Source organism: Halictus rubicundus, chromosome 2 (genome assembly GCF_050948215.1).
Source record: "Halictus rubicundus isolate RS-2024b chromosome 2, iyHalRubi1_principal, whole genome shotgun sequence".
NCBI classification, from domain to species: domain Eukaryota; kingdom Metazoa; phylum Arthropoda; class Insecta; order Hymenoptera; family Halictidae; genus Halictus; species Halictus rubicundus.
The window spans coordinates 26,357,382-26,380,727 of NC_135150.1; the positions used below are offsets into that span (position 1 = coordinate 26,357,382).

General features: G+C 43.1%; 1 protein-coding gene across 1 annotated transcript; it reads right to left on the bottom strand.

The window, feature by feature from the left end:
- Positions 1-18,841: 18,841 nt before the first annotated feature.
- Positions 18,842-20,182, bottom strand: LOC143362841 (uncharacterized). Its single transcript, XM_076803324.1, has one exon. It carries the CDS (start codon positions 20,180-20,182, stop codon positions 18,842-18,844), a length of 1,341 nt encoding a protein of 446 aa, XP_076659439.1.
- Positions 20,183-23,346: the final 3,164 nt, after the last annotated feature.

The window sequence follows — 23,346 nt, forward strand, 5'->3', positions numbered from 1 at the left end:
GTTTTAGAATTGTAATTAATTTGATTTTGAAACAAAATACTAGCCGAAATGTAAATACCTGTGATATAGCCATTTGTAAATCATTCCGGGAGTCTGACTCGTGATCTTTACGTTCGGCCGGATTTTCAGTCGACGAGTCAGACTCGTGATGGTTACGTTTGGGCCAAAATCTTCATCACGAGTCAGACTCGTTAAAGTACAGGAAGGGGTTAAATTATGTTAACGGGGGAATGGTTTGTCGGTTCACGATAGAAATTGCTACTGCTATTCGAAATTCTATTAGAAGGTCGTGAACTTATTATTAGACTGTGCATTTCTGACAAACATGAATAGGAAAATGTGGGGTCACTAGAAAAATCTAATAATATTATTCTATTATTTTTGACATATCGAAAATACATTGACAGTTACCTCCTGTTGTTTGCAATCAAGTTAGACAATTTTTATTTTGTTTCTCAATTTTTATTTTTGCAATCAAGTTAGACAATTTTACTTACTACGTATTGGGCGATTACAAAAGTTCGTGCCCTCGAGACCTTCTTCGAAGGACGACGCAGTTCTTCCGAAAAAGGAGTCCACCAGAAATCGGAACGTTGAGAGACAATTGTAGAGACTAGCTGTGACTATAATCGCCTGTGTTTTATATTCTAATCGAGTGCAGGAACCTCCGAAGTCTGATAGATTTCCAAAAATGACAATCGTCGGTAGATGATGAATCAAGTGTGAAGGTTGAAATCGAATGGGCCGGAGTTGCCTCGTCTGCTTAATTCTTTCGATAACGGAGCCCCGGACGAAGAAAGCTCTCCCCCCCCCCCCTGGCCCCAAACAAAACGATGCGATGAATTTTGCGGTTTCCCGATAACAAAGTCCGTATTCTCTCGATCGAGAGCGGAGGTTGCACGGCGCAGCAGCGTGAAATGGCGCCTCCCATTCGCTTATCCGGAAAAGAAACCGCACGCTCGGTCGGTCGAGATCCGTCCCGGATAAGGGAGCTCTCCTCGTCCCCTGGAAAATGGTTGGCTGGTTTAAAACAGAGAGCAACCCCGTCGTAACCCTCCCCCCTGTTGGATCGTGGGCGATCTCTCTCTCTCTCTCTCTCCTCGGCCCGATTTCAGAGCGGTTTCGGGACTCGGGAACGCCGCACAATGGCTATCGGCTTGACGGCGCGCGTAGCACGCGTCTCTGGTTTCTGGCCGGCGCGATATCTCGATCGCAATAAATTCACATTAACCTATCTGCCGGTGTGTGGCCGTGGCCGCAGCTTTAATACATCCCATCGGCTCGCCTCCCCCCCTATATCGGCCGCGGATCCGCTTCGTTGTCGGCGCCGATTTTCATTTTCCAATTTTACGAGCCTCCCCTGAGCGATCCACCCCCCACCCCCGATCCATTCCTCCTCCCGTTTCTCGATATGCTTCTTCCCAAGCATAGGTTGTTTCGTGTTTAACCCTTTTAGTGCCAACGACGATGTATCGTCGCGTATCCGGTGGTGTCTTGCTATTCGCGAGAAAACTCTATCTCTAAAATAAATTTCTGAAACGTTGTAAATAATCGAATTTCATTGCGAAAGAATGGAAAAAATTCTTGAAATTGAATTTTGTAAATATCATTTTTAGTTCTGTTAGCAAAACTTAGAAAATTCGTCAGACTTTCGCTCGGCAGTAAAAGGGTTAACGCTAAACCTACCGACACTTCCGGTATACCTGTTCCTACCGTGCGCGGTCAAAATTACCGAACCACAAGAAAAGTTTCTTTTTTTTTTTTTATTGTACAGTTGTAACCTCCGATGAGAGGTTATTCTGCAGTCTGTGTTACATGCATAATATTACAATAGTAACCTTATACTAATGCGAAGGTAACGCAATAGATACATATCAGTTGAAGTCGCTTAATTGGTAATGGACGTTATGGTGACATTGTATACACAATCCACAATCTTTCAGGAAGGAGCACAAAATCTTGCATAGAGTGTTTGCAGGTCTGTGGAGTAGTACATTGCACGACACGGGAAGAAAACAACCCCGTAATCTCAGGTTGTATATAAATTTCAATCTGTGCGTGTCATATAGAGGACATTGCCATAAGACGTGATCAATATTCTGTGTCTCATGACCACATGAACAGCCAGGGTTATTTACCACATTGATTTCAGCTAGAGAGAAGTTAAGACTACAATGACCAGATCTAATTCTGTTAATGGTCACAATGATTTCTCGAGATCAATTTTTCCCCGTGTACCAGGGTTTCCTTCTTTCGTGGTGAAAATGTTCAAAATAGTTTCTGCCCTTGAATCGTCCTTCAGTAACTATATATTCATTGGTGTTATTGAAAGCACGTGATTTAGAGATCTCCCTTAAATCAGTATACGGTATTTTGAGAGAGCAATCTGGATCAGCACTGTTCCTGGCAATATGGGTTAATTCATCAGCATTTTCATTACCATTATGGGTATTTACCCAGATGGGACGGTATCCAGTAAAATTGAATTTCGTTGGAATCAGGATATTTTGTGCGGTGTTCATAAATTTTATTCTTGATAGAGAGTATGTAAGGGTTAAGGCTGATATTAGTGGAGGGATATCTAAGGGATGTCAGACAGCTACACACAAGAAAAGTTATTGTTAACACGTGAAATGCCGGAAGTCGATCCCAGAGATTCTTACAAAATCAGTGTGATTCAATTAACGAAACGGAAACTAGAAATTTAAAATGTATTATAGGGGATACTGTCTGAACCCTCTGCACTCGAAGCTATTTTAACTCGAAAACCAAACATTTCTTCTGACTTGGAATATTTCTATGTGTACAAGAGCCGTCGGACCAATACACCCAGTGGAACTGAAATTTTTCTTCTTCAGTAGGACTTTGAAATTATGATTTGTTCATTTTATAATATACAAACGAATTTAATACTGCAAACGATATTTTTAATGGCGCCTCAGAGTCGCCGCTCGAGTGCTAAGGGTTAACCCTTCTGAATTCTAAAGATCCTAATAAATTTCGGTTTATCTGGATATGTCACAATAAAAATGAATTTCTAAACCTAGTCGAAAATCACTGTCAGCCATATGTGACTGACGTGGCGGTTAATAGTCAATTTGTTGCTGAATGAATTAGCAGACGAACAACTTCCACAAAATGACGGTACAAATTTATTTTCGTATAATTACGATTATATAAAAAATACTGCTCTCTCTCCTCGAGTTACAAAATTGTACTATGTCGACCACCTTCGGACGCATTCGCCATGAAACAGTATTATCAACCAGGCAAGTGCGCAACTCGTTAGCGTCCAATTCAATAAGTCGACTCATTTATTTTGAGTTGTCCATGCCACAGTGAGAATAGCCTTTCTGTTATACTAATTGTTTAAATACCATATTATCTCGCGCGGTCAAATTGACCGGCCGGCGGTAGGCAGGACAGGCTACAAATATTTCTCGGAAAAGAAAAAGTAGAACGAGAAATAAATACTGAAAAATAGATTGTTAACGCTGGAAAATACAGCTTTCAGGTTTTCCGCTCCGCAATCCCTCGCTCCGAATAAAATTCTGTTATTCTGTTACCGATACTTATCCGCCAGAGTACGCAAGCACACCTCATGGACATTGTACATTTTCCATATCCTCTAGAAGCTTCCGAAACAAAAAGCTATTGTGTTCAACAAAAAGCTGCAATCAAGGGTAAGCGAGACTAGGAACTGCGCGCGTCAAATTGTTTTGCAAACTTTTTTACCACACCGAGAGTGTGTAGGACACTATCTAGAACGGAGTGTTTCTATTTTGTTAAGCGATAGGAACAAAGCTGTTTATCGAGAAACTACGGGATCCTAGTGTCGTAGGGGAGACATAGGGATGCGTCGAGACACGTGGCGGAAGGGTTCGGTCGGCGAGGTCACCGAGATCGAGGGGACGAGGAAGGTGTCGCGATTAACAGCGTAAAAGCAGGTAAACGCGAGGCGGGTTAAACGACGCGACTCGCGATGACCGGTGTAAGGCTGGCGCATTAATTTCTGGTAATTATCAGAGGCGTAATTCAGCAGGGTAGGGTCGCGGGTCGCGTCCGGGGTCGACCGGCGCGTGTTAACGCCGTTGTTATGCCCCATTATATTGTCCTGCGTGCACGAAAGGGGACGACCGCTCGCGTCCCACCGATCCGTTTCCAAAAATCCCACCCCTGTTCACCCTGCCTCGAGAATTATGCCTCGCGAGAATCCTCTATACCGGGGCTGCTTAACCTCTTTTCCGCCGCGAGCCACGCGAGAAATTTTAAGAAGTCATTTCGAAAGAAAAACGGAATGTTTCGCTTTATAAAAGTTTGCTTTTAAAGAAATAAATTTATCGGTTGTATTTAGCGTCTATTTTTTCTCTGTTTTTAAAGTTATCTGCATATTGAACAGGAATAAACACTGAGTTAAAGTATTTTGCCCTTTCGATAAATATTATTAACGATATTCCACATATTATAAGTTTCCGAATATTTTTTTATTTTACTGAAAATTCTCGAGAAATCTACAATCAGTCCCATAAGTATTCGTACGCTCTTAACCCTTAAATGCATGAGCGGGGTCCGCAAAGGACCCCAGCGTTGGATTTTGTGTTAACATTTTTAGCCGCGCCATTCGTGAACTGAGAGTTCAGCCATTTGTTTCTGTCAATATTTAGGTTATTTTTAACGTGTTCACAGAAATAAATTGTTGCTGTAGTCAAAGTTAGCAAGGAATTAGGTAAGTGGGGTCCTCGATGGAACCCACGTATGAATTCGTGTTCTTAATATTTAGTTTGCCTATGCACTTAAGAGTTAAAAATCGCATAACTTTGTCAACAGTGGACTATACTGCTTGAATTTTCTTGAGAAGTTAGAACAATTGGATATAAGCCCGCAACATACAACTTTTAGTATTTTCTCTGCACTTTCGACCCATCACAATTTTTGTAAAAAATTTGTCCACTTTACGTAAACTTCTCAAAAAAGGTCAAGTAGTATAGTCTAATATTGACAAAGTTATGCGATTTTTAAGAGCGTACGAATACTTATGGGACTGACTGTGGTCTTATTTCTCATTTCTCGAGAAATGAAAAATGTTGAGAAATCAGGAACACTACACACGACGCTCCCACCATTACCCCTCTCGGTTCTCACCCCTACCGGGGGGTACACCCTTGAGACCCCACGAAGGTCGCTCGCCGAATAGCGCAAAATTGTAACGTGAATAGTGCAAAATGAGACACAGCTACGATTCTTTCTACCCCCGTGACTGTCCAGCTTTTGGGAAGACACCCTGTCGTACACAGCGGGGCTTTTTTGTCGAAAGTCGAAAGTAGACGAAAGAGTTAAGCACTCGTGCTCTATACATGTCTCTGGCATTGTCGAACGAGTGTATTAAAGTTCGTCGAAACGTAATCGGGAGAGATTCGATTCGTCGAAGGTTCCCGCAGGCGGCGAGAACGTTCCGGCGAAGCTTATCGTCCCAGGAATATCGCGAGAGGTGATTCATCGCGGTTCAAAGTTGAAAACTCGGGCAATTGTGCCACGGAACAATGGTGAACGCCGTCACCGCGTAACGAATCGCCGCGAGAATTGATAAAATATTATTAAATCCATCCCCACCCGGCGCGGGGTGGCCGGCTCGGCCAGGAGATAGCATTACTAATTTATTTAAATGGACTTATCTTTCCGAACGCCCTGATAGGAATGTAAATTGAACCCCAACGAATCAAGGGAGTAATGGCACGAGTAAGATAAAGATATTTTATTGCTTTGCGGTCGGACATATTTAAGCAGGGTGAAAAACTTTTCGGACCACGTGCCTCGCTCTGACCCGACCACCCTCCGCGCGCGCAAATTCTCTTCGATCTTTTACAAAATATCAAACGACGGAACGTCCCCTGTCTAAATCTACCCTCGGTATCTCTCGAAACGACCCCTATTTTTAGTAGATTTTTATTAGGGTGACGGCCTTCGCAGGTACAATTATTTCTCTATCTGAGGATACCGTGAATTGCACTTGCAGGACATCGAAGCATTGGATGCAGACATTTCTAAGTTGTATTCATTATATCTTCGTTCATTGACACTAGAAAAATTCCGGTCTGAATTTACAAGAACAGCAGCGACCACGATTCTAATGTTGTAACAAGGGTCTACAGGATAGTATTGGACAATTTATAAAAACGTTACTACCTAGAGGATGTTATTAAAAAATTTGGTACATGTAATTCAACATCAAAACTATCTAACAAAAAGTTACGAACAGGGACAAGCAGCGGAAGGTTTTAAAAACATATTCTCAAAGTTCCGTCTCGCTTAGAAGTGGCAACTCAAAGTCGAGAAAGTAAACTTTAACGTTTACAGTTTAGAAATGATTAATTTCGACGACGTGAATAATTAAACAAGAGTTGAGAAGAATGTTGTATTTTCGCAAGCGTGCGAAAGGCCGTTGAAAGAAACATGGTTGCTCGCCGGAAGGGGTTTGGACAAAGTCGGATTCAAAATCAAGGAACTTTCGATAGGAATGAGGTAGAGCGATGAAATTTTTTTTAAATTAAAGCTGAAACTTTGTAGAATATGGGAAAAATAGGGAGATTATGGTACGAACGCTTTTTAACCTTGAGAAAATTCGTTAAATTTGCACAATTTCAAGAAGATTGTGGTTTTTCCAATGCCACGCGCGGAAAAAATTTCTTTTTAACATGCTATACATCATTTCCCATAGATGTTTTCACGCTGATTTCAAATCTGGTCTCAAAATTTGTCTGCGACCTCAGGATTTTGCAAAAAATAGATTTCTCTGACAAAAACCAATGAAGTCATTTTTTCGTTGAAACGATTGGATGGTAATGATCTCCCTATTTTTCCCATATTCTACAAAGTTGCAGCTTTCATTTAAAAAAGAATTTCATCGCTCTGCCTCATTCCTATCGAAAGTTCCTTGATTTTGAATCCGATTTTCTCCAAATTGCCCACTGTGCGCCGGTGTCGCGGTGGTATTTTCGAAAACGCGAGGGTGGTGGGGGCGGTTACGAGGTGGGGGCATCAAGGTGGAACGTGCAACCTTGACGGTGACGCGAAAAGCCGTCGGTGGAGCGTTGCTGGACGAGTTGTGACGCGAACCGGAAGCGGCCGGCGGACGCGATCGCGCGGCTGGACGTTGGGAACGTCCCTCCGTTCCGAGAGGGATGAAACAGCCCTTTGGGAGGGGGTCTGCCGCGGAACGTGGAGAGGACGGGGGGTTGGTGGAAGGCGGTGGCTCCTCTTCTGCACCTTGATTTACTGTCGGCGATATTTTCTCGTCGGCGTTGGTTGGCGCCTACCGCACCACCGCACCCGACAATGGCGGTCGCTTGACATTTTGTTTCGAATTATTGCCCGCCTGGCCGGTCCTTTCTATTTCGAGCCGCGGCCAGCTCGCTTCTGCACCGCACGACAGCGCTTTTGTTTTTTTTTTCTTTTTTTTTATTTCGTCGTTCTCTCTCCCGCCCTCTCTTTTTGTTTGTTTTGTTTTTTCCATCCAGACAGGTCTTTGTTGCGCCGCGCGGTATCCGCTTCGGATTCGGCGGCTGTCCGCTCGCCGCGGATTTACAGCGCCGCGACAGGACAGAAGGATTCCGCGATGTCGGCGATATGTTGGCGACGATCACGACGACGACGCGCTTTCTCCCTCGGACAGGCTTTTCTCGACGATTCGCGATCCCGTAAGGCCAACCACAGAATTTTTGGATCGTTTTCTGGATCGAGAAGTGTCACTCTTTAGCGTCGCCGTCGTCTCACAGCAAGTTCGATACGACTCCGTCTTTAGCCAATGACACTTCTAGTCTCTCTGGCAAATAACAATGGAAAAAGGGGACTATTGTTCGGTAGCACCGCCCTGCCGTTCCTGAAACTTGTAATACTAACAAGAAAACGTGGGCTTTACTTTATCTTTGACCACGGAGTCGTCACATAACCTTGCCAATGTAACGCACGCCCCAACTGAAATTCAAAGGTCGTTAGTTTACAGGTGCCATCCGTTTATTATAGGTAAAAATTAGGCACTTCATAGCCCCCAATAATTGTAAACAGGGGACCCTACCGATCGAGAAAATTCTGAAATACCTGGAGTTACAGTTTTATGAGTACGACCCGAAAAATGGCGACAGAGAGAAAAAGAAAAAGGACAAGACCACGCGCGTCCACCGTTCACATTTTTACACGACTGTCGTTACCGCGATCATTGTACACCATATCTTGTTGAAGTTTGAAATTATATTATGTGAATCGAATCATTCTGTTTTACGTCAAACACCCTATCAGCCCTATCCCTATAATTAGTGACAGGGTGCAACGCGATTCGCGACTTCGAAAAGGTCTGCGAAGGTCGGTGACGAAAAGGTCACGCTAAAGCTGTGTCCGCACTGGAGCAACGTTTTGTCGCCTTCACTTATGTGGAAAGAAGAGGCGACGCTAAGCAAGGAGAATTCCATATACTTTGTTTCAGCCGTGGCTAGAATGAGGAACGAGGAATACGTGCATCACTCGACAGCGTCGCGCCGCGTTTCCCTAAATCACGCGCGCACAACGAGGGAGTATCGTAATTAGAGAGCTCCAGCGTGTGAAAAAGCAACGCCCAGGAGAATCGGAGCATATGCCCGGGAAAAATGGGATCGCGAACGGTGAAAATCGGTTAGCGACGCCTGGTCGAGATCGAAACGCCGAGACGGGGATCATCGTGAGACCGATGTAAGCTGCGTGTTCGCAGTCAAGTTACATAATCGCGACGAAGCACCGTGGCTAATCGAGAATCGGGGTGACCGGGCCTCTCTCTGATGATCGGGGATCATCTTTCCAGCTGATGGAAGGATAATGAATAAGTCCAGAATAAAGCTCGTTTACGCTTTCGCCAACATCTTTTTCACCTAACTGAAATTATTCGGATCGGAGTGTCTGCTTGACGCAGAGAGTCAACTGGAGGGAACTGAACGTGTTCCTGCAGAAGAATTTCAAAAAGACGCAGAGCCTAATAGAGTGATTTCTTTATATGAGCCGTTAATTTTGAAAGTGGCCTAACACCTTATACTTAACACGTTGAATGCCAAGTCACCCATATGTGGGTGACGCAATTATTTGTCCAGGTTTTAGAATGAATTTTTAGGTTGATATATTCATTGTAGCAAATTTGATTAGGATCTGTAACATGCAAGAAAGTTGGAGGACTACTCAGTATCATTTAATTTTTTTCAATTTTTATTTCATTAAATAACTTACTTTGATTTTATGGAATTCTTGGGGTTTCTAGTTTGGCGATCAAATTGAGATGTTTAAGGGTTTGCGACTGAATAAAATTAAAAATATACGTACAGGATAGCAATGTGTCATACTGCTTAAGTGTATCTAAAAATGTTAAAGGGCATAGCCGATTAAGATGGTCAAAACTGCCCTTAGAGGTTTCTCAATGATTAATGAACCATTCGAAAGCTGACCCAGAAAAACCCCTCCGAGCAAAATTTCAACCCCCTATCTTGCCCGTGAGGGTAGTTACAGGGTAAATTAGATTTGGCGCTTTTCCGCGCATTTCCCACACTCTGATGCTTCCTAAAATTCTGAAAAAAATGTGGCATATTTTGGATCCTAAGACAGATTTTTGAGAATTTTTTCAGATTTGTTTCTTGCAAACTGTGGTCGTAAAAAATGAAAAACCTCAAAAAAATCGGAAAAATGTACATTTCTCAAAAATATGAAAACATGCTGTTTTGCTGTTTAGTGCCCCGATAAAGTACCATAACAGGCAGTGTCCTCAATTTTTTTTAGATTTTTTGTTGCGGGAAGTCCTTGTCAAAAACAGGAAAAACCGAATTTTTTCGCCGTTTCTGCTATTAGTAGGAAAGTTACCTCCTTGTTGGTTTTACCGCAGGTATATATTAAGTCATTTTAAATATTATTACATTGAAACAAGGCCCTTTACAGTTCCTATTAAAATAACAGCAATTGTTAACTGAATAATACGTGTTTTCTGACCAAAAATGGAGTTAAGCCACTTTCAAAGTCAACAATCATACGCAATTTACTTTATATATCTTCGAAGAAAATAAATTCCAGACTCTAACAAAGGAATTCCAAATTTTCGAGTCCACTGAAAAAAGGACACCCAATTTTCAGCAACTTTTGGACGTTCTGTGTACGATAAAGCCAACATCCACACAAAATCAAAGAAATTTTTCTACAGATTTTGTTACAAAAAAAAAGGAAGTAGATTGTCTGATTCTACATTGGACGCACTATGCTTCTTAAGAAGTCATTCCAAAACAAAAGCGTAACGTTTCACTTTATAAAAGTTTGATAAAAGTTCCCCAATATTTTTTTACTTTATTAAAAATTCTCGAGAACTCTCGAGAAATATAGTCTTATTAAAAATTCTCGAGAATTCTCGAGAAATATAGTCTTACTAAAAATTATCGAGAATTATCGAGAAATATAGTCTTGCTTCTCATTTCTCGAGAAATGAAAAATGTTGGGAAATCAGGAACACTAGTTATACAGCAAACGGAATCGAGACGTTAAAGGACGAGTATCGAGACGAGTATCGAGACGAGTATCGAGACGAGTATTTCGAGGGGGTTGAGTCACGTTCCGTCCGATCCGTTGAACCGAGGCAGTCGATACACAGCCGAAGGGAATGGATCCGGTGATCGACGTCCTTCGATGCTCCACGGCGAAGACGTGACTCGTCTGGCGAGGATCGGCAAACCGAGAAGTTAATGTCTCGGAACGGACGCCATATTAGCATATCCGCGTCCAATCGTCGCCCACGTGGCTGGGTCGCCGTGGCGAATCGGCCCGGAGCTATGACATTGTCATTATTTCACTGACAGAACAAGCATGCGCGCGATTCGACACGCGAGAAGTATCGCTAACAAGGGTGGGAAGAGTCCGTCTCGTCCAGGGCTAAGGGGAAACCGACCGACGACCGATGTGCTCCTTTTAAACCGTACCACCAAACATAATGGTCCGCGTCTCTCTTTCAAATCCACTTTCGTCCCTCGCGTTCAGATTCGATCGGTCGCATTGTCTCGCGCACGGGGTCATCCCGTTCCGATCTTTCGACAACATTAACGGACCACAATGAACGCGCTAGATGCGCTTTTCTTGGGAGTCGAGAGTTTTCAGTGTCGATCTCCGATTCGTCCTCGTTCCATCCAATGGCCCGTGTCCATTTAACGCTAGGTTTACGGAGCATTAAAAGCGAGTATTTTACATTACTTTATGAAAGTAAGAAGAACGTGTCTATTCAAGTTTTCAGCCATCTTTTAGATGATATATGTACCTAAGGAAATAAGTTTGTTGAGTAATTCTTAGTAAATCGTAAATTAAAAATATTAGAATCCGTCATTTTGACGGGTCCCGTAAACCTAGTGTTAAGAATAAATTCGTCATTGTACACGCTGTTGGGAGTGCTGTCGGAGAATGCTATTCCTTTTCAAATTTCACTCTCAAATGGTCACGCGTCCTTGCAAAATACAATATTAGTTGCTCAAAGAAGCCGGGCAATTTCCTTTTGCGTAATAACCTCGAGGGAATACGATTTATTGAAAAATTTCAATTAGCAGAAAATTCTCAAATGTTGCCCACTGATTTTTAAAGCAATCGTTGCCCAACGATATTTCACAATTTATAAGTTAAAGATTTATTGCGATACGCGAGTGACGACTACGTCAATGTTCAGGACCGAAAGTTATTTGCTCGAGGAATAATTTAAAAAATATTGTGTCCCGATTCTGACAACGCAAGGAGCGACGTTAATCGTTTAGAATTTTTAATTACGAGGGGAGAGGGGATGGATTCAATGCCGAGACGGTGAGAGAAGGGTGACGATAACAAGACAAACCATAGTGGAAACGGAAGCGTTGAACTCGTTAGGAGGGAGAGAGGGTAGCAGGTCATGGCTGATAGGGGTGGTAGGGGACGAGGGGTAGTTCCGATGGGGTTCTTCCTAGTTTTATATAAGGGATACAACTCTACTCCCGGATCCCGGCGTGGCTGCTTCGTGTTATTTATCTTTATGGACCTCGGGCAGAGGGTAAGTACACTTACCGTGAGGGGTTGCGGGGGGTTAAGGGGCAGAGTTAAGCCGGAACGAGGGCGGTAAGAGATTGTTTGTCGTATTGGCTGCGGTTTCGACCGGCTTAGCGTTACCCGTTTAGGGGATTCCACTGTATTTTTCTCTCTGGAGACACCTATTCGAGAGGCCTTCTTCCGGTTTGTTCCATTCAACAAGTCGACGTCGAATCTGGCGATCGATCCCAAGTTAACTTTAGAACTGTTTCCGGAATTGGTGTAACTTCTCTTCGAAACGTTTCCGTTTGGAACGCATAAGTTCAAGTACCTAATCGTACCGCGGCTCGGCAAGGGTATAACTCTTTGAGGCACACGCTTTCAAAGAAAATAGAATATAATAAAAAGAAAGAATAATAGAATAGAATAGAATAGAATAGAATAAAATAGAATAGAATATTCCTTAGTTGCACAGAATTTTGCGAATCCGCTGCGTCACACAATGCGCCAATCACAGCGGCACACACAACTTACCGATGCGTTTTGATTTGCATACATGTTTTTTCCACTTATTCACGCGTTCACCATCGGTGCATAGCATTGCCGACTGAATGACAAACTTTAAATAAAATATCAAACTGTCTGACCGTGAGTAACTTCAACTTTTCGAGGTGGCTGACACCTACCACGGTCAAATGACCGGTTTAATATTTTACAATTATTGAAACTATGCAAAATTCATTTATGGAGATTTCCTCGTCCAAGCATTTATTATATTGAAAATTACGGACAATCTCAATAGATTCAGGGTTGCCATTTTTACAAGACAATATTTACCAGATACTGTGAATGCTTGGTTGGTTTAGTGTCGAGAGATAGAAAAGGACTCTAGCGAAATCGGTATGAGATCACTCTAACCGATACGTCACACCTGAGACGTAGGAGTTCTCTTAAAATATTCCTACAATATTCTGCTGGCATTTGTTTTCTCTCTTTGTTACTAATTCGGTATTCCTAGCCAGATCGGGATCCTTTCTAGATCGGGAGGGTTGTGGTTTCCTTCGGGATCTCGAAAACGAAACGTTTCGCAAACGGGAGCCGGCTCGAGCGGCCAGGAATTAATCTATTGCCGTGTAATCGGCTTCCGTTGATACGGGGACAATCGGGAACAAGAGGGCAAAAACGCGCGCGCCGCGGCGAATTAAATCATTCTTTTCCGCTCGGCCGCAAAGAAACGACGGAATAAACCAAAGAGCAGAGAGAGAGAGAGAGAGAGAGAGAGAGAGAGAGAGAGAGAGAGCTGGAGAGCGGGTGTTGTGGTGTTGGCTCGACGGTTTTTCAAAGCCGTTCTCGCGGATACTTTTTCCTTTTTATTCGTTAACAACGAGTCCGGATACATACAGTGCTTATTTACAACAGTGATATTTACAATCGAGCGATAAATAATTCTTACAAAACGAAACAGAACGGTGTGTCCTTAATCCTAGAGCACGAATGTACACAGTTCCCTTGGATCGTGAAACAATGCGACCCCGCGGACTTCGGTTACCTATAGTATGCACGTAGCTGTCCGTGATCGAGATCGTTATCGGGACGAGCAATCTAAGAGCAACGATCTTACAACGCTAAACGTCTCTCCTGGACCAAGTCCGAAGCTTGCGGATCGACGGCGAGTATTATATACACGCTACTGGTAATTATTGCTGTACAGAATACTGTAGTCTTTTTTTTTTTTTTAATTCTACCTCCTATCGATTTTATCCGGCCGTGGCTCCTATCGCTTCGAACTCTTCTTCGTCGAGGAACCATCGCGATCTGATAACATCCCATAAATTGTCGCGTTCCTTATTGCACTTCCGGTATACGAACGTCGATATTTCGTTCGAGCCGTGTTTTTCTGAGTTGTCAATTTTCCATTTGAAGCGTGAAAATGGAACACAGCTTATGGGACGATCCTGTAGATCTGCAGTGCTAAGATAGTCGCCGGAGGAATCCCTAAGTTCCCTTCGCCCCTACGATCCTATAGTGCGTTCGATGATGCTCTGGTGCCTCCAGATTCGTGTCGCATTAACGAGGGAAAACTCGACGAATTAGGATCGGGGATGGAAAGGGTGCAGAAACCAGCTGTCTAGTGCAGACCAGCGTCTAGGTTGAGCCTAAAGTACAGTGAATTATATGTCAACAACACGGGTCTTGCCAGCGTCCTGTATCGAGACATACTCGAGCCGTGTTGTGTTTACATTCTCGGCGTCCAAGGCCAAGATAATCCCGCGACATATCAGAAACATCACTGTACCGTTAATAGCATCGTAATCGTTTTTCTTCTGAAACATATTCACCCGAACTGGACCGTAAAAATCATTTCAAAACACGTGGCTCAACCCAGGGGAAGGTTACATCAATTTGCACCTAGATTGAGCCACCTCATCTCGAAACATGCTTGGGCTTAGCTCAATATTTTTCAGGAGAAAATTAGATCCAAGACACTGGTCCAAATTTACATATTTTTCCTTAAATAGAGAAAAAAATAGTGTAAATTAACCCTTAGCACTCGAGTGGCGACTGTAAGGCGCCACTGAAAAATTCCTGTATCATTATTCAAAATATTTTTCACATTATTAAATTTGTTCGTATTTAATAAATTAGTAAACATTTCAGTACTGTACGAGCAAATTGCACCATTTCCATATGTACACTAACGAGCAAAACCGAGTCTACACTATTTGAAGCAACGTAACTTTTTAAAAATTAGATCGAATGACTTGAATTTTATTGACAAGTTAGAAGGATTAGTTTATTAGACGAGGTGTAAAAACATTTTTGAAAAAAAATTTCAATTGGTCGGAATCGCAAAAGAAATAGTAAAAGTTGGTTTTCTCAGCTTGTTTACCTGAGCCCGTATTGAAAATTTCAAGAATGTGTTTGATTCGCTCGAATAAATGATATCGATGCTGAAAATTTCACCGACATTGGTTAATTCGTTTACGAGTTAAAATCGTGAAAAACGGCAATTTTTCCACTTTTAAGCGTTTTTTTTTTCAAAAATGTTTTTACACCTCGTCTAATGAACTAATCCTTCTAACTTGTCATCAAAATTCATTGATTTTCAAGTCATTTGATCTAATTTTGAAAAAGTTATGTTGCTTCAAATAGTGTAGACTCGGTTTTGCTCGTTAGTGTGTAGCGTGAAAAAATATACAGGGTGGTTGGTACCACTGGTGGTACAAGCGGAAAGGGGGTGATTCTACGCGAAAACAGAAGTCGAAAATATAGAATAAAAATTTGTCGTTTGAGGTTTTGTTTTCGAGAAAATCGAATTTAAAGATCCGTCGGGTTCGCGTGCTTTGGTATGCGCAGGAAGTAGAATTGGTAGGTGATGATCAGACGCAGCAGACAATCCCTCATGAATAACACGCGCGTTGGCTGCATTTTCAAACTCAATGTTCTCGAAAACGAAGCTTCGGATGAAAACATTTTATTCTATATTTTCGACTTCTTTTTTCGGGTAGAATCACCCCCCTTCCGCTTGTACCACCAGTTACCAACCACCCTGTATATAGAAGGAAAATATTCTAGGTCGGAAGAAATGTTTCGTTTTAGAGTTAAAATGGCTTCGAGTGCAAGAAAACTTTACAAAGAGTAAAGAATTTCGAGCGAAAGGAGAAACGGACACAGAGCAAGGATAAAAATGATGGTTGTGCGCAGGTGTGGGGTGCGTGGGAGTATAACCAGACGATCGAGGGCTGGGAAATATGCAGAGATTAAGCCCCGGTGACGTTGGTGGGCGATAAGTCAAGCAATTCGGGGCAATATTAAGCCACTCCGGCCGGTCGGGCAGGTTAACCCTATGCTAAGCCGTACGTCGACAGGAATCGCAGGGTTGGAACGGCGGGGGTGGAGCCCCGGCGGGGGTGGCTGGAGGTCGCGTGTATTTAAAACGCGAATGCGCGCCAGCCGATTCACTGTTTGAAGTTAAATGGAGTGTAAATGGCAGATAACAAACCGGCACTGTTTCCGATTACGGCATTCATTGTTTCCTACCATTATGCGCGCTCCGACGGTTCGTGTGCTCGCCCGGGGTACGGTTTACGATCTATTTATTGCCGTGCCATCGCCGACACACGAACAAACGCGGCTTACACCCGCGCCACGTTCCCGCCCCCGTCGCGTACAGACCGTTTCTACACCCCCAACCCCCCACCTGGTCGTAGCCACCCCTCCGGATCACCTGCCACCATGCTGAAACAAGGTCCGAGCCACCCCTCGACAAACGCGGGATCGTTTAACCCCTTGCACCACGATCTTCTTTGCGCCCGCAACGATTAGAACTTCTTTTACACCCCCTTGCCTTACGATTTCCCTTGCGACCCTCACCCCCTCCCTCCTCCCGTAACTACAACCACTCTGTTACCGATCGTGTTCTACACGAAAATGAAAATTTGTACTTGGAGTATTCCCACATTTAGTCTATACGTCGATAACCAAAAATATTGGGTCAGTGCTATTGAAATACGGACTTTTGCACTGACCGAAATAATTTTATTTATTCCCGGACTCGATATTATAAGGCAAGGGATTAATTTTCTAGAAGACCGAGAAATTTAGGATTGTTCGTACTCCTGTGTTTATTTTTACCAACGATTATGCACCGATAACAGAAAAATCGAATTTCGGTTCAGTTTAACAGAAATTAATAACGCAGATATTTAATAGACCTTGATACAGGGCAAGGGGTGAACGTTCCCGGCGAATTTACAATCCTCTATAGGTATAAGGAAAGGTAGCCTGATTTGGCGTAAGCGCCTAGGTTGAACCATCGTGTACCATCAGAAAGAAATAGCGTTACCGAATCTTTCAGTATTTTATTTAATTTGGAAAGTGCGAAATTATCGGAAGGATTAATGCTATCAACTCACTATGGATTATGATTTCAGTCTGATTAAGGATACCAGTTGATTGCGAATTATAAATCAGGTACAACCTGGGTGCTGTTCCAAATTCGGCAACTCCCCCATCTTAAGTTTACGATAGAGTCCGAGTTATTTACAAATTGTCTCCTACCTAATATTGACTAGCGAGGGAATATCCTGATCGCAGACCGTAAGAGAGAATCTCCTATGATAATTCTTACATTAGCGCCTGACCGTACACGTATACCACGTACATAAATGACGTATTAATTACTCTCGATATCGATTAAGTTCGTTCGTTAAAAGGGCGTGCAAAAAACTGGTTGACATCCAGCAACAAGGACTCTAGTGATAGTGGACTACGGTATCGTTATCGACTACAGTTTCCGAACCTCTTCCGGCTCACAGCCCGCTTTTCAAAGTTTCTCTTGCTCAACGCCAGTGTTCCTTCTCGAGAAATTTTATAATTGATTGTTTCTCATTTCTCGTGAAATTCCAGTATTTCTCGAGAAATTTAAAACTCTTATGAATCTCATTTATTTTATAACATATAAATTCTTAAATTCTCTGAAATTCTTATTTAAAACTTTAGAAAAACTGAATACTGAATTGAGTAATGAGTTTCTTGTTGCTATTAAAGAAGAAATATCTAGAAGAAGAGACAAGATTGTTGCATCCCTTATGAAACATCTGCATAATCCAGAATCTCTGCAAAAAGATTCAGAAGATGCATTTTTTTATCTAACCCTTAGCACTCGAATGGCGACCGTAAGGCGCCACTAAAAATTGCTGTATCATTATTGAAAATATTTTTTACATTATTAAATTTGTTTGTATTTAATAAATTGCTAAACAGTTCGTGATTGTACGTGTAAATTGCACCATATTCGTATGTATAACATGAAAAACAATATATTGAAGGGAAATATTCTAGGTCGGAAGAAATGTTTCGTTTTGGAGTTAAAATATCTTCGAGTGCAAAGGGTTAACATCCAAGGCAGATACGTATAAAATGGCGAAACAAATTCTAAGCAGACTTTTTGGAAAATATAACAATGATTCTTATGAAAATAGTGAAAAACTTTCAGATTCTCAGAATGAGGAACTATCACTGGAAAAACAGTTAGAATTAAAAATTGCAGATAGCCTTCGAGAATTTAGTGTCAAGAGTTTAGCGGCAGAAGAAAATAAATTCCGGACTCTAACAAAGGAATTCCAAATTTTTGAGTCCACTGGAAAAAGGACACCCAACCTTCAGCAACTTTTGGATGTTCTGTATACGATAAAGCCAACGTCCACGCAAAATGAAAGAAATTTTTCTACAGATTTTGTTACAAAAGAAAAGAAGTAGATTGTCTGATTCTACATTAGACGAAGTCATTTCAAGACAAAAGCGTAATGTTTCACTGTATAAAAGTTTGGTAAAAGTTTCCGAATATTTTTTGATTTCATTAAAGATTCTCGAGAAATATAGTCTTACTTCTCATTTCTCGAGAAATGAAAAATCTTGAGAAACCAGGAACACTGCTCAACGCTCGCTTCGGGTAAACCACCCCGCGATAAAAATCTCCGAGAATGAAACGAACCAACTCAAAACATACAAATTCAAAGTCCCCCTGTACCACTTGTACCTTCCAAATCTCAAACAGAGTGGAACAACTCCGGAACATACCCGACAAAACTCAACAACCGAACAAAACTCGCACCGATACTCACGCGGCTAGCATATTTTCGAAGACCCATCTCCGTAATAAAACAAAAAAGAAAACTCGGAAAACCGAAGAAGGACCTCGCGTCTGCTCCCCAGGAGAAGAAGGACCTTCGGTTCTCGAAGAAGACCTTCAGTTCTCGAAAGTGTAGCCACTGGCGAGGATCGTGGGGTCTTCGGTGGCGGATTTCTTTCGTCACTTGCTGTGCACGGTGGTGGCCCGCCTCTTGACCTCTACCTGGTCGACGATCGCGTCGCTCTCCTTGTCCTGGTGCGCGGTCATGTGCCTGGTCAGGTGGTGTCTCTCCCTGAAGCTCTCGTCGCAGACGGGACACCTGAGCTTCTCCTCGCGGCGTCTCCTGGCCGCCTCCGCTGAGTTCTCGTTCTTGTGATGGGAGCGCATGTGGTAGACCAGATCGGACGTCATCCGAAACGAGAGGTTGCACTTGGCGCAGACGTTCTGAGCCGGCAGGGTCAAAGCTGCGAACGACGGTGGTAGCAAACCTGCCACTCCCGCGGCCGTCGCGAGGAATCTCGGCCTGGTCAGCGCGTCAGCCATCGGCGGGAAAACGGAGATCGGATTGTACGAGAGGTTCGGATAAACCGGTGGAATGTCTGGCCGGAAGCTGGCCATCTTCGGGCTGGGGACCTTGGGCGGCTGAGCGATCTGCGGGATCTTCAGGTTCTCCAGCAGGCCGGGTTGAGCGCCCTCCGGGCTGACGAGGAACGGGTATGTCATCTTGGCGGGGAACGGCGCGTATTTGTATCCGGTGGCAGCGGTTAGGGGTACGACCGGAGGACTGACGCTGCTCTGGTAGCTGGCCCGGTCGTCCGGAGAGATGGAGGACCTGGGCGAGGTTTGCCCGTCGTCGTTGAAGCCGTTCCTCTGGCTGGCGAGGTTCACCTTGGTGAACGCGCTGCGTGACTCGCCGTGCCGCTCGCTGGGACAGGGTATCACCGTCTCGTAGATCTTGTTGCAGGTCAGACCTGTCTCCACGGACTCCGGGCAGCCGGACAGAATCGCTTGATGAGCCGCGAACGACGGCGGACTCGGCGTCTTTCGAAGCCGGGAGCCGGAGACGTATCTGCGGGCGTCGTTGTCCGGAGAGAGACCCGGAAGAGTCGGCGTCAGGGTCCTGGGTGAGATGTACGGAGGACTGAGCGAGTTCTCCGTGCAGTGCAACGCTCTTCTCCTATCGGAACCGCCGGAGTCGTTCTCGTAGCTCTTGATGGTCAGGTTCTGTGGAAGTCTCTCGTGGTCGAGGATGCTCTCCGACGGTATCTCCTCTCGCTGGCGCTCTTTTCTCGCCGAGACCATCCGCAGCTTCTCGCTCTGACGGCGCGCCAGGTTCTCGTCCGGTGCTACCAGGAACGCGACGTCGAAGGTACGCTTGCTGGCCCGTTGCAGGGGGTACGAGGCGTCCGAGGTGACGTCGCCGATCGACGAAGGGCTCGACGATGTCAGCGCCGTGGTAGCCGTCGTGGACGTCGCGGGGGCGGCACGGTCGATGCCACCCGTGCGATCTTCCATTGTCATCGTGCTCGTTCCGGATGATCGACCTGCGACAATCACGGCCGACGGTCAATTTAGCCGGGCAACGGGCTGATGGATGGGAGTCGCGCCACCCTACACCCGGACCAGGTGTCGCAGCTACGCTGTACATCGGGATAATTGGGTCAATCGGATTCGCCCGACGAGTTCGCCACTGTCAACGCGCGTTTACAGACGTTCACGGGGACGTCTAGGTTAGGGACAAGCGTTGGGAACTAGGCAGTTGGGCAGAGAACCGGTGCCGGAATCTCGAAGACAGTCGCACGGCTCGATCGTCCTTGACACTGGATTTACGGGACCCGTCGACATGACGGATTCTAATATTTTTTAGATTGCGAATATTCAGATTGTACAAATGCACCCATCAGCAATTATTTAACAAATTGATTTCTTTGGGTATATATTATTTTAAAAATGGCTACAAAATTTGATCGATACATTCATGTTGTTTTTATAAAATAATGTAAGTCATTTTTAGTGCTCCGTAAACCTAGTGTTGAGGGAACTGGCAGGCATTTGGCCTTGACTGTCACGCTATGTTACGCTGTGCCTTTTTTTTTTTCTTGACATTTTACGTCTTAACCCTTTCGGTGCGGAAGAGCTGGCCGGCGGTTATACATTCGTGGTACGAGAAAGTTAGTAATCATATAATGGAATGATTAGAGCAACCGGCAATTTTACACACAGAATAGTCAAGTAATGATACTGTAGAGAGTGTCGTTAGATAAATGATACTCTCTTTCCGAGAATGCTTTCCGTGAATGCCGATTTTAGGCGCGGCGGTAGTACCCGGAGAATGTTTGGTGGATGCCGCCAATGGCAGTAGTACCGAAAGGGTTAAATAAGTAAGTAATCAATTAAAAATCCATACCACCGTGTTTGCACATGTCTTTGCGAACACTAAATCTCTCGAAATGAAGAGAATCTCTGCAATATACGTATATGAACTTGCAAGGGTCAAAATCTTGACAAATTCACGCTTCAATATTGCAACGAGCAGTTTAAAAATGGTCACTTGTGTTTCCCAAAAGTCCAATCTACGTCTGTACGGAGCCCAAATTGCGAATTTCTACCTCAGCGTGGAGCGATTTGTAATATTCGGCAGAAAACTCGCTTTCTGAAGCAAGTGTGACGTCACAAGATGGCTGCCGCAGAGAGATTCTCTTAATTTCGAGAGATTTAGTGTTCGTATCGAAAAAAAGGCTCTGCACAGACGTAGCAAAGACATGTACAAACACGGTGGTGTGCATTTTTAATTGATTACTTACTTATTTAAATGTCTAGAAAAAAGGCACAGCGTAAGATAGCGTGACAGTCAAGGCCAAGTGCCTGCCGGCCCCCTTAACACTAGCTTCACGGAGCACTAACAGCGACTATGTTATATACATTAGTAGAGAGCAGATCTTTATGGAAAAGGAAAATTTTCTAACGGAATTGCGACAAACTGGCGCGAAATTGAAATTTATTTTCTCTCTTAACAAGTTGAATGCCACGTCACCCATGACGGAATTATTTGTGCAGGTTTTTAACACGTTCACGGACGGTAAAAATTTCAGTGAGCTGCAAAAATAGACAGGCAATTTTTCTTGAAACTAGTTGTACTATCCGAAATCTGATTAGATATAAACATAAACAATAATAATAAGTTAACTGTCATTAGCAATGACAGTTGGTCGTTACTTTGAAATGTATGTTAATTACAAAAACTTAAGGTTTTATAAAATTAAATGAATAAAAATTGGCTTTAAGATTTGAATGCTATAGCATTCATGTCCGCGAACGTGTTAAATGAATTTTTACGTTGACATATTCATTGTACCAAACTCGATTAGGATCTGTAATATGCAAGAAAGTGGGAGGACTACTCAGTATCATACATTTAATTTTTTGCAATTTTTATTTCATTAAATAACTTACTTTGATTTTATGGAATTTTTGGGGTTTCTAGTTTGGCGATCAAAGTGTTAATGTGTTTCGGTATTTCCAAATTCTTCTAATGTTTTACTATTTCAAATTTTTTGCCAGAAATGGATAAAATCCGTTGTCTATACGTTACTTGAGACAAGTAACGAGAATGTGTCTGTCCAAATTTTTAGCCATTTCTTTTCGTAATATATACCGAAAGAAAGAAATTTGTTGGATAATTCCTCACGAATGCATCTTGAAAATCTGAATAATCGTGAATATAAACATATTACACCGCGCCCCGCAAACCTAGTGTTTAAAATTCAGTTTCCGTTGTCACCTTCTCATTGTCAACTCCCGAGCTCCCAACAATGACAGCCACCGGGCAAAAAAATTCTAAAATCCCCTCGAAGTTCTTCCGAAACTCCGAAGACACTTTTTCACGAAGTTCTGGTACAAATTGCATCGTTTCTTCTTCGCGTCATATTGAAATTGATTATTTGAATTATTGTATTATTGATTGCATTGTATTAATGGATTGTATTATTTGAAAGCTCGGAAGTCGGCATAAAAGCGGTACAAAGGTGTGCGAGGCAGTCCCAATGAACTCGTGTAGCTTCTTTCTGTGTGTCTGCACGCAAACCGTCCTTAACCCCTTGCCCTACAGAGTCGAACTCGCGACGATTTGAATATTTCCTGAACCAAAATTCCACTTGTCTCGATATTCAACCATCGGTGAAAATATGGGAATACAATGCAAATATTCTTTCTCCTCTATGGACCCAATAACTGTGGGGGTACCAATTACTGTGCCTATATTAATTATATTTATGACATATTTGAAGCGTAAGGAGTATTAAAAAAAAGAGATATTAAATTGTTTTCATTAAAATCAGTCATATATGTTATCTCGTTTTTAATAGACATTACGCTTTAAGAATAAATATAATCAATGTAGGCGCAGTAATTGGGTCCCTACGTAAATACCAAACGACAGAAACGCTCCGATCACTGAAAACGGACAGAAAATCGTAGCGCAAGGGGCTAATATTTGGACCAATCACAGCCTCTGCAAACTTTCGAGCTCCCAACGACAGATTCCTCAACCTCTCTCCTTTGACCGCGGGTCTTTATGCAAAACAGAAATCCTCTGCATCGATTACAACAAAGTCGAGTTACGCAAACATCGATTTCTTCTTTCGATAAATAAACTAATAATGTACCAGCAAGGTAATTGACCAAAT